The sequence below is a fragment of the Pteropus medius genome, unplaced genomic scaffold (assembly GCF_902729225.1).
Source record: "Pteropus medius unplaced genomic scaffold, Ma_sr-lr_union100, whole genome shotgun sequence".
Lineage (NCBI taxonomy): Eukaryota > Metazoa > Chordata > Mammalia > Chiroptera > Pteropodidae > Pteropus > Pteropus medius.
The window spans coordinates 3,963,063-3,973,497 of record NW_024345481.1 but is presented as its reverse complement, the minus strand read 5'-3'; the positions used below and the strand labels follow the sequence as shown (position 1 = coordinate 3,973,497).

General features: G+C 45.9%; 1 protein-coding gene across 3 annotated transcripts in view; it reads right to left on the bottom strand.

Annotated features, from left to right (window-relative positions):
• Window positions 1-10,435, bottom strand: part of TULP4 (TUB like protein 4) — a 188,850-nt gene that overhangs the window by 39,651 nt on the left and 138,764 nt on the right. The window contains exons 1-2 of one of the 3 annotated variants that reach the window (XM_039873903.1): window positions 4,039-4,254; window positions 2,491-2,625 (exon numbers count right to left, since the gene is read on the bottom strand). The exons of 1 other annotated variant lie outside the window; for it this stretch is intronic. In XM_039873903.1, the coding sequence (XP_039729837.1) occupies window positions 2,491-2,625; window positions 4,039-4,183 (280 nt within the window). In that variant the 5' untranslated portion in view covers window positions 4,184-4,254. Of the gene's footprint in view, window positions 1-1,413; window positions 1,514-2,490; window positions 2,626-4,038; window positions 4,255-10,435 lie in introns of those variants that run through there. One more of the 3 variants, XM_039873904.1, reaches the window with a different exon arrangement.

Sequence of the window (10,435 nt, the reverse complement as noted above, 5' to 3'; positions counted from 1 at the left end):
ATCTTGGACCAAGCCAGGGGCTAAGAATACAGGACTAATTCTTCTCAAGAATCTACTTAGCTTTTCTTTCTCCTGCCTAAAAACAGGACAATTTGTAAATGTGTACCACCCCCACCAGAAAAGACATAAATTAATCACTGGAGACAACTTTAGACCCTTATTTGCCAAAATGGCACCAAAAGAATCTACATAACAAGTGTCACCAAATGGCCTTTAACTTCCGTTAGTTCCCCCATGTATTTCTCTTCAATTTGCTGCTTCTAAAAACTGTGCTGTCCTTTTGTTAACATGCTACATAAACCCAAGTTCTCAGCTCCACTCCCCTACCTGTGAGTTACTCATTTCTGAGTGCTTCCGTGGTAAGCATAACACACGTGTTAATAAACCTGTCTGTTCCTCTCTTGTCAATCTGTCTGTCTCCTGTCGGTCTAATTTACAAGGCCCCAGTTAGAGAATGTCAGATGGGTAGAGGGAAAAGTTTTTCCCCCCTACATCCTCGAGAAAGAGTAAAAGTCACAACAAAGGGTAAAAACTCTAAATAAAGTGAACCAATTGACCATTAATTCTATGATAAAAAGAAGTCTCCAAATTTAGGATTCTTAGATTTTTCGTCAAGGAGAACTTATTCAGAAAACATCTGCAAAGCAAACCAACCTCTCCACCCCCCAACATACAAATCTGCACAGACAACGAAGTTTGACAGGTGGTGGGGAAGAGGTCTGGTCACAGGGACTGTAAGCTAAATGACATTCTAGGTTCTTTCGCATAGGACACGAATTACGGTGTTGATGATAAACTGAAGAATATCACGAGTCTCCTTTTTTCACTAGAAAAGTTCTCTGATGATACTTCTCTGACACAGTGACTGAGAAAGACTAAGTGGATCACGCAGGATAGGAGTTAGGACAAAACTCGAGTCAAAAACTGTCCCATTTGGGAGGACTCCTTTGGGTCATCGCCCCCGCCGGCAGTCTGCGCTCATCCCCTGCTGCAGACTTGGTGGGACCGCGTCAGCGTGCTGCCCCAGTGCAACCCAGTCTGGCAGGGGACAAAGTAATACCGCCAAGGAACAAAACACAGCTCCACGGGAGGGCGAGGCAACGAAAAATTAGAAAAACTCACCCTGTAAAGAATAAAAAGGAACTAAGTGCTAATTGTTTTCTTTTCAGCCCTAATCAGATATTTAGTAGAGAATTTAGTTCAGGATTCCAGAACTAGAGTTAGGTTCTGATGAAATTAAAAACCTTGGTTAAAAGATTTGAAGATAGAATTTTTGAAGGAAAAAAGTAGAGCCTGGATTATTAAATATATGGCAAATTTATGATACCCAACCCTATATTTTAGCTCCACTAAAGGCAGAAAATTCAGAAAAATCCCAAGGAATTTAAGTTCATCGCCACAAAAAATACTCACTCAGCTCCTAACAGGGCCTATTTGTGGCGTAATGAAGGACTGCTACATAGTTCTTGTCCCTCAGGAGTTTACAGGCTAAGTAATGCCTTCCAATTATCGCTCTGAAACAGCAAAATGGGACACCCAAGGAGGGAGTATAACTTGCTTCTAAAGACATTCTCTAATTTTATAATAGAATTAATAAGTGCTTCATGCGGTGGGGGGGCACGTATGATGTATTCCAGGCGATCAGCAATTTGACATATAGACTTGATTATCTATTTCCCTGTGACTCCTGAATAATTCAGCACATGGCCACGACTCTGGTCTGATGGCCAGCTCTGAATGACAGCAGCAAGTTAAACCGAAGGTTCTGGCATGTCCCTCCCCCATTCAGGCTACGGTGGGCTCCCTAACACTGAGGACCAGAGGGAGCCTAGGATTTTGTGCATTGTACCATCTGACTGAGGAGACAATTGTTTTCCAAAAAAACTCATCAGGTCGCATCACCGGTAGTATTCTCAAACTGCAAAATTCAGGTCGCCCCACATGCCTATGGACATGGATTTTCCTGAGAGAGCAGCATTTCACAATGTATCAGGAAGGTACCAGTGCCTGACTAGGCAGTCAGCTGACCTTCGCATCCATGCCTCGGTCTGGCAACTGTGGAGCCTCCATAAATCTGTTCAGGTCACGGTACTACGCAATAAGTAGTTCCTTGATAAGCCTTAAAATGACAGGGCGTCCGTGTAAATTTGTCTTGGGCATTGTCTGCTGCCTCAAGAACACCAGGTACCGCCTGCTACCCACTACTGTGAGGACACCGTGTCCGCTGGGACAAACGCTCTGTGTGTCTGAGAGAGGGCCACTCTTGCCGCAGGGGGAGAGCAGTGAAGCTGGCAGAAATCCCTCCACTAGGCGAGACTCGGAGGCGGCTCACCAGATTAGCAGAGGAGCGAACGTAAGTGGCCCTTACCACCAGACTCCGTTAAGCCCGGAGGTCACTGCAGAGGCTGGAATCGGCAAGTGCTGGGTGTGTGACACCCGGCCTGGAAGGCTGACGTAAATTACTGGAATGTCACATGCAGCCTCCCGTACCTTTCAGCCCTGAGCGGATGATAGTAGGAGACAAGTCATCGTAGTTGTTCATTAAGCTGATGTCCCCCGAGGTGAAGCTGACGGTGAGCAGCGGCTTGATGTTTTGCACCGGGATGGGATACGCTGCTGGACCATCTGTGGGGACAGAAATGCTGACTGAAAAAGTGGCAATGAGCACACGACCTAAATCCAGGTCCCCAACGCTGCAGCCTTGCAGAGCGCACTGCAAACTGCCTGGGAATGCAGTTCGCACTCGGGGCTGGGGCGCTACCGAGCAAGGCAACGTCCCATACCACTCAGGACTCCACAGGCCAGCGGGGGACAGCGCACGCCACCAGAGAACCCTGGAATGAGAGGCAGGATGGGGACAGACACGCAGTGGGGGTCCTTGAGCTCTGCTGTGCGGTGGTGAAAATGTGTGTGAAAAGTTTATTAACCTGTGTGCTAATGTGTTATATATTTCTAGTGATGTGTAAACGTAAATTACTGGAATGTCATATAACATATAAGGATGGCGGGAAAGGGAACGAACGTATTTTCTTAATCCTGCTCCAAAATACAGAGGAAAATTGCTTTTCAACCCTAAGTGCTCTTTTATTGAATGTTCTAGGACATGAGCAGCCACGGCAGCCACCATGAGTGCTTTGTTAAGTTTTTACCACAAGAGACCCCAAATCTGAGAGAAGGTTGAGGCTGGGTGTGGCTCATAGAGAATTCCGCTACATCCGCAGTGCGGTCAGCATGAGGAAAATCCTGCTCCGTAACTTCCAGGAGTACTCACTGGGCATTAAGAAAGGAGCCATGACGAACCACATTCTGGATTCTTCCATGTGTTATTTCAAGAAGTAAATGCCAGGTCCCCTCCCGGGCCAGGGTAGGTCAGGACTCTCTCAAATGGCTCCCCTGGGCGTCGCACCCATGCCACGCTCATCCCTGGCAGCCATCCAGGTGGGCTGCCTGGCATCCGCGCTCGGCTCACGCCGAGGCAGTCCCGCTCACAGGGGGTCCCCAGTTATCGCTCTCCCTTGCTTCACCCAAAGATGCTGCAGGGGGTCCCCAGTTATCGCTCTCCCTTGCTTCACCCAAAGATGCTGCAGGCGCCTGCCTCTGCACTCAAACTCCTCTGGCCACCAGGAAAGGTCTGCTCTGTCTGAGAGGCACATCCCTTGTCACCCCAAATAGCCCCACTGCTCCTGAGAGGGGCAGCTGGTCAGAGCAGCACCAGGCACTGAATTCTGTCCCTGGACCTACTCTGGACTTGCTGCATAACCACGGTCTCTGAATCTTCTTTCGTCCAATGCCGAGTGGGGAAGAGTAAACCTGCATCCAGTCTAGTCGAGTTCTTTGTAAAAGTGTGCTGGCCCAATGTTTTAAGATGCGGACTTTCATTACCACGAGGCTAAAGACACGATCAACACTTCACTCGAGACTGGGTCCCACTTGAAAAAGGCCTGGTCACGCCAAGGGGACCTGTGGGCTGAGGCCTCTCTCGGGAAGCATGACCTCTGCCCCGCACCCCCCGCCCCCGGCCCTGCCGCAGCCGGCTACCTTGGGGCGGGGCGTAGTCGTCCGAGTCGGTGTCGCTCTCGCTGCTGTCCTCCACCAGGAAGGCGGGGTAGTTCCAGGACATGCCGAGGACGCCATCGGCCTCGTGCAGCAGGACGTGGGCCAGCATCCTGCCATGGCAGTCCATGACGATCACCTGCCCATCGGCCGTGCCGAACAGCACCTGCAAGCGAGGACAAGGACCACGACGGTCAGGCAGGAAGGGCCGCGGCTGGCGGCAACCCTCATCACATCAACTTGTTTAGAAGGATGACACGGATTTAGAATTAAATACACAGACCAGGTAAGGAACTGAGGGGGTGTGCAAAGCGTTAAGTAGTAATTTAGCTGGTCGTTATGGCAAGAATTTTAGTCCTCTAATACTGAAATCTGATTAACGGCACAATAAATATATTCATTATGTTGTCTGGACATTTCAAATAACACTAGCAAAATCAGTTTCACTTTTTGTGGACTGTTTTTGCTTTCTTGTTTTTTTTTTTGGTGGGGGGTGTGGAGGTGGAGGGTTAAGAAGAGGATAATATTCATTTATTTTTCTGGAAAATAAAAAAGTAGCAGAGCTTGGTTGTTAGGAATTTCTCAAATTTAGAAAGAAAACTTAGGTGTATGTTAGAATAAATCAATTGTCCGTGTATGTTTCAAGAGAAAACACATGTTTCATATTTGGAAAAGAAGGTGCTCCTGAAACAGGTTGTCTAACGTTTTCACTGTGAATAAGAATGGTACTAATGTATGAATCAATAATTAATGTTACAATGTATTAATGGAATTAATATATTCATTGAGTGCTGCTTTGTGCTAAGCACTATACTAAAAGCTTTTTACTTCATTATCTGTCAAAATAATCCTAAGTACTGGCATTGCTGTAATGACACTTGGATAGGCTGAGGCCTGGGTGTGCTGCGGGCTGTCCCTCGGGAATCCCCCTCACGCCCCCAGTCTGGGAGCTCACACGGAGGACCGCGCCACGGGTCGTGGATGGGCACATGGTGGACATGGCGGAGCTAGTGCATAGGCAGGGCAGAGGAAGGCTGGCTGGGGGTGACCCCTCCATCAGAGCAGCATGGGAGCATCTTGCAGCTGCTGGAAGCTCCCTGACAAGCGACATCTTCTAGACGGATGTCCCCGAGGGGAACCTTGGGGCCCGGGGAGCAGGACCTCCACAGGGAGCACGGCTGTGTTACCTTCTGCTTCGGGTAGTGGGCCCTGCAGTCTCTGCATCTGCTGCCATTAAAACTTTCCATCTTTTGTGTCTAATGAGATTTGTCTCCCCCTGAGCAACTCGCTGTGACAACCCAGCAAACTGTTTCCATTTCACCGAAGGTCAAATAAGCTGACAGAGCCGTTAAGTGGTCAAGCCAGGGCCATCCAAGCAGAAAGGCCAGTATTTACACAAGGGGAAAGTTATTTAAGGCTGTTTACATCTTTGCTTCTTTTTGCTTTTAAGATTTTGACACTAATTTTTGGGCACATACTGTCCACGGCTGTACTGCTGGCACCTCAAAAAGCCTCGGGTACAGTGGCCACACAGTATTTGTTGTTCAATGAATGAATTAAAGTCGGTGACAATCAAAAGGCAACTTTAGGACATAAATGCTCATGATTAAGAGAGATCAACTGCAAGGGAAATATATTTCATTTGAATAATAATAAGCTCACAGAATTTACAGAGCTGTTAGAATTAATCGATGTGCATCAAAAATTTCTTTAAACACGATCTACATTTTAATGACTGTAAACAAAAAAAAAGGGGGTGGGGCTAGAACAGTTTCCCTGCCCAGGGATGGTGATGAATTTATTGGTGCATGCCACTTAAAGGAAAAACAGACAAAACTAACAGGAACACAATGAAAATCATTTTACAAAAAGTGGAGTTTGGGGCTGTCAACGAAGAAAGTAATAAGCATGCACGTCACGTCCACAAACAGCTCAAGGACACAGGCGGAGGAACGGAGACCCCGGAGCGGGTCTGACCTGCTGAAGCTCCGGAAAGGCAGATGCTGAATGTGTTGGTAAGCAGTTTCAAACGATGATAAATACGGAACATGACTTCCAGTAACTTTAACTGAAATGTACAATTTACATACTTCAGAAGAAAAAGATGTGTCAGAACTGCACTGTAAAGTGAATGTCCTGGGTGACAGCCCCAGGAGGCAGGCTTTCCCCCTTTCCACATCTGCACTCGTCTGTTCAGTATGTTCTGAAGAGCAGCTCTGTACCCTGGTGCTGGCTGAGGAGCCACTTTATCACACACGATTTTTTATTTTTAATACCGATAGCTCATTAGCAGGCGACGGCAAACGATTCTTCTTCATGAGGACTCCAGATTAACATACATCGATCCCAACAAGTTCCCTGGCCCCTCTTGCTGTGGGTTCTCACGTCACCTCCACATCTCCCACTGCTGCAAGCATCACGACTCTCTATCTTTACCATGTGATTATCTGATTTCTGTCTGACTCCCACACTAGACTGTAAGCTTTTGAGGACTGGACCATGTCTGCTCTGCTCGCCACATCCCCCCAGGGCCTGCCACATTAGATGACACAAGGCAGGAAGCATCTGTGCCAGGAGGGAGGAAAGGTCTCTGCACTGAAATCTTTTGAATAACACTCACATTTTTCCATTTTAGAGAAACAGATACCAGACAACAGAACAGACACCTAACTTCCGAATAAAGGACCAGTGACATAACGCGTTATCGGTGCTCGATAACGCACGAAAGCAAAAAGAAGAAAAAAATCAGCCCCCAAGCTGCCCCTGCCCCCAGTCAGTTCCGGCCACAGTTCTCGTGGGAAGACAGCGCACTTTTAAGATGGGAGAGAGGGGAAAGAGCAGCACCAACGGTCTAGTTGTCAAGCGATGATGGAGGAAGTTACTCTGTTCTGGAACAAGTACGTCACAGATAACTGCAGAACACTGATACAACATGAAATCAGATTTTTAAAAATCTCTGTTACGAGTTCTTTTCATGCCTAATTACTTCCAATGAGATAAGGCTTATGCGAGCCAAGGACTTCAAGAGAACGAGACAGAAAAGTCTAATAATAATGAATACTCGCACCGGCAAATGCATCCATCTCTGCCTCTTCTACTCCCTAATTCTGGTGCTCCAGGTACACTGGTGCCAGCTCCTCCTCCCTGGGCAGTCTCCTCATCTAGGCTTGGCCCTAGGCCCTCTTCTCTCTCTAGGAGATCACAGTTACGTCCATGGCTTCGAGGACCCCACTCAGGCTAGCTCCTCACCCAGGTCTTCTCCCAGCAAAGACTGTGGCTTGCCTTTTATCCCATGTCCAGTACGGTGTCTGATACATAGCAAGCACTCAGACACCATGTGTGAAAGCTTTTGGGACCCACCCCAAGGAATTAATGTCGCTTCAACCACAGACCCCATAGCACTCAGAACTTCGCTGTGTTGCATGTCCGTCTTTCCCATTCAATCATGAGCTTCTCGAGGGCGAGTCTGCACCCAATGTTCTCGCATGCCGCCTGTCACGACTGGACGCTTGGTGACTGTTAGCAAATGAGTTTCTGCCCAAAGCTTTGGCCTTTGCCCAAGCTTTCCTACAGAGGCAGAACTTTAATTTTGTCTTTAAGCTATAAACCAATGCTTAAATACTCTCACAAAATTGGCCTCCAAAACACTTTCACAATTACATATTTTTCCTGCTGTTTCTTCTGTTGGGCTGCAGGCTTTGTGTATGGGTGAGGGACAAGGCCCTCTGTGACGTGGACACAAAGGACCAAACCAGCTGGCAGAAACCCAAGGGTCCTAGGGCCAAACCAGTTCAAGGGCCATGTCTCCCTGATGGGCCTTTTTAACAATGAAATTTTGAAATAATTATGATATCCATATATAATCTCTTCATTTCCATGTATTCCATTCAAAACTATTTTTAGATGTAATTATTTTAAAACATAACACAATTATTACCAGTAATTTAAAATGAACCAAGCCATAAACCAAAGGGGGCAGGAAGAGGATATAAAATCATTCAAAATTTATGTTTTGAAAGCGGTGATGCTATCTCATCAGTATCTTCATCTTTGGACACTGGTACCCAACTAAATTCTTGAATCAAGACTAGATTTCAGCGGTGAAAATGCATGCTTCTATAAATGCTCACCTCTCTTGTGGTAGAGTTGAACTAGCAGTACTGGAACTGGTTCCAGAGGAACTGACTTTTTCCCCACTTGCTTTCGTGACTTAAAGCTGAGGGAGCAGATAAAGTGATTACGAATTTTTGCTGAGCAACCTTGTCCCACTGGTGGCAAACGCCTAAATGTGCCGCTGAGGACAGGAATGAAGGGACAAACTGCAATGTCCCTTTGCTCTTTATCAGGAAACTTTTGTTCTGAGATGTCACTGAAGCAAAACTTTTTTTTTTGTTAAAGACTGTTGGGTTTTATAACACTAGCCTTAGAATGCACTTCAAGGACAGATTTGAATATTTTGCAACTAAAGAAATAGAGCCACTAAAATCAGAAAGATAGTTGTAGATGAAAGAATTGTTCAACTGATTAACAGACTATTTTCTTTTTTTTTTTTAATTTTTATTATTTATTATTATTTATGCCTACAGCACTTGGTCTTTCTAGGTGGTCTCCCAATCCAAGTACTGACCAGGCCCGACCCTGCTTAGCTTCCGAGATCAGACTTCGGGCTTGTTCAGGGTGGCATGGCCACAGACCATGGACTGTGGCTCCACTGGGGCGTGAACCCAGGATCTTCTGCGTATAAAGCAGATGTGCTAACTGCTACACTATGGAACCGCGTCCAACAGACTATTTTCTGGTTTAAAAAAAAAGAATTGATTTCATAGTTAACTATAACAATCATGTCTAAAACAGATACTTTAAAGCTTATTGTGACAAATGTGAGAAAGACATCTCGCCCAAAATATCTATAATAAACAATTTATACCTTTGGCTAAACATATAATTCTAAATTTGTTTCATCTCTTCACTGCAGAAAAAACTGCTTATAAACTAACCCATAAAGATGAGAGACTATCCTATGTCTAAAGGTTTTCAGAGGAGATATTCTATCTGCCTCATGAATCAAATTTAATGTTAAATAATTCTCATTGCTAAAACATGCCTTCCCAACTCTTGCTGGGTCCATTTTTAATTTTACTCACCCTTCTAAGATACCCACACATGATTTCTGGCGGTGGAGGGGAATGGTCTAACTACAGGGCTAATTAAGATGTGCATTCAACTAGAATATCTCCAGAAGGCTACACGGGTAACTGGAAACACCAGTTATCTCAGGGGAACAGGACTGGGTGGCCTGGGGATAGCAGAATAAAGGGGCCTTTTCATCGTATACCCTTCTGAACATTCAGAATTTTATACCATGTGAATATACTCTTAAAGATACATATTTAAGTATACTTTGAATGAGGCAGAAAGAAATGTTTCAGGACCATAACTCCGTCAGGTCTTGGGAGCTGGGTAAAATGCCCACTCACCACGCAGTCTCTGGGGGTGAACGTGCACCTTGAATTTGGGTGGGAGATGCTAAGTGATGCTGGAATCTGAGGAGACTGCGTGGTATATGGTCCAAGTCTCCTGGGGAAACATCCTTTCCTTTGCAAAAAACTCAGGACTGGGAGTGAGCTGGACAAGGGTCTCTTTCTATTCTGACTCCTAATTATTTTCATAATTTTGAACTGATCACCACCTCCCTGAGTGTTGGTGTCCTCTGACGGCTAAAAAAGTTCTATTAGATGAGCTCTCAAATCCTTTCCTGTTTCAAAATGCTACAAATCTTTAATATATCTAAATATACTTCTCAATACTGAGAAGTATTACAGTAATTCTCAGTAATTTCTGTGGCTACAGATAAACTTCTTTGACAAAAAGCCTGTAAGGAAATAATTTCCTGGTCTGAGAGAGTAAAAGGCATCTGGTGGAAGCAGATCCGACAGCACTTGTGACTGGTGTGGAGGATAAAGAAAGCCAGATGCTAGTCAGAGGTAAGGACAGATTTTAACCAGTAATAACTAGTCCAATAGGGAAGGGCACAGCACGAACCTAACTCGGCTTCCCTCTGTGCAGAGGTGGCTGGGCATCCTGAAGGAAGGATGAGGGAGTAGGAAGGAGGCAGGCCTGGGTTCAAGCACAGGCAGGAAGGTGGACATTCACAAGAAGTGGGCGGTGGGGCTGGCCACCTGGGTTTGCTAACTGGTGCTTGTCAAAGTTAGGGTGCTAGCCTCTCAGAGACTGGGAGACATGGGTCCTAGCTGTCAGAAACGAACAGTAAATCCCTTTGGCAGCTTGAGTTTTCCAGGCAAGAACTTAAGGAGGCTAGAGTTGTCATCGTTAGTGACATAACCTTGTTGACAGAACTATGCTAATGTCTGTTCTCTGTGTG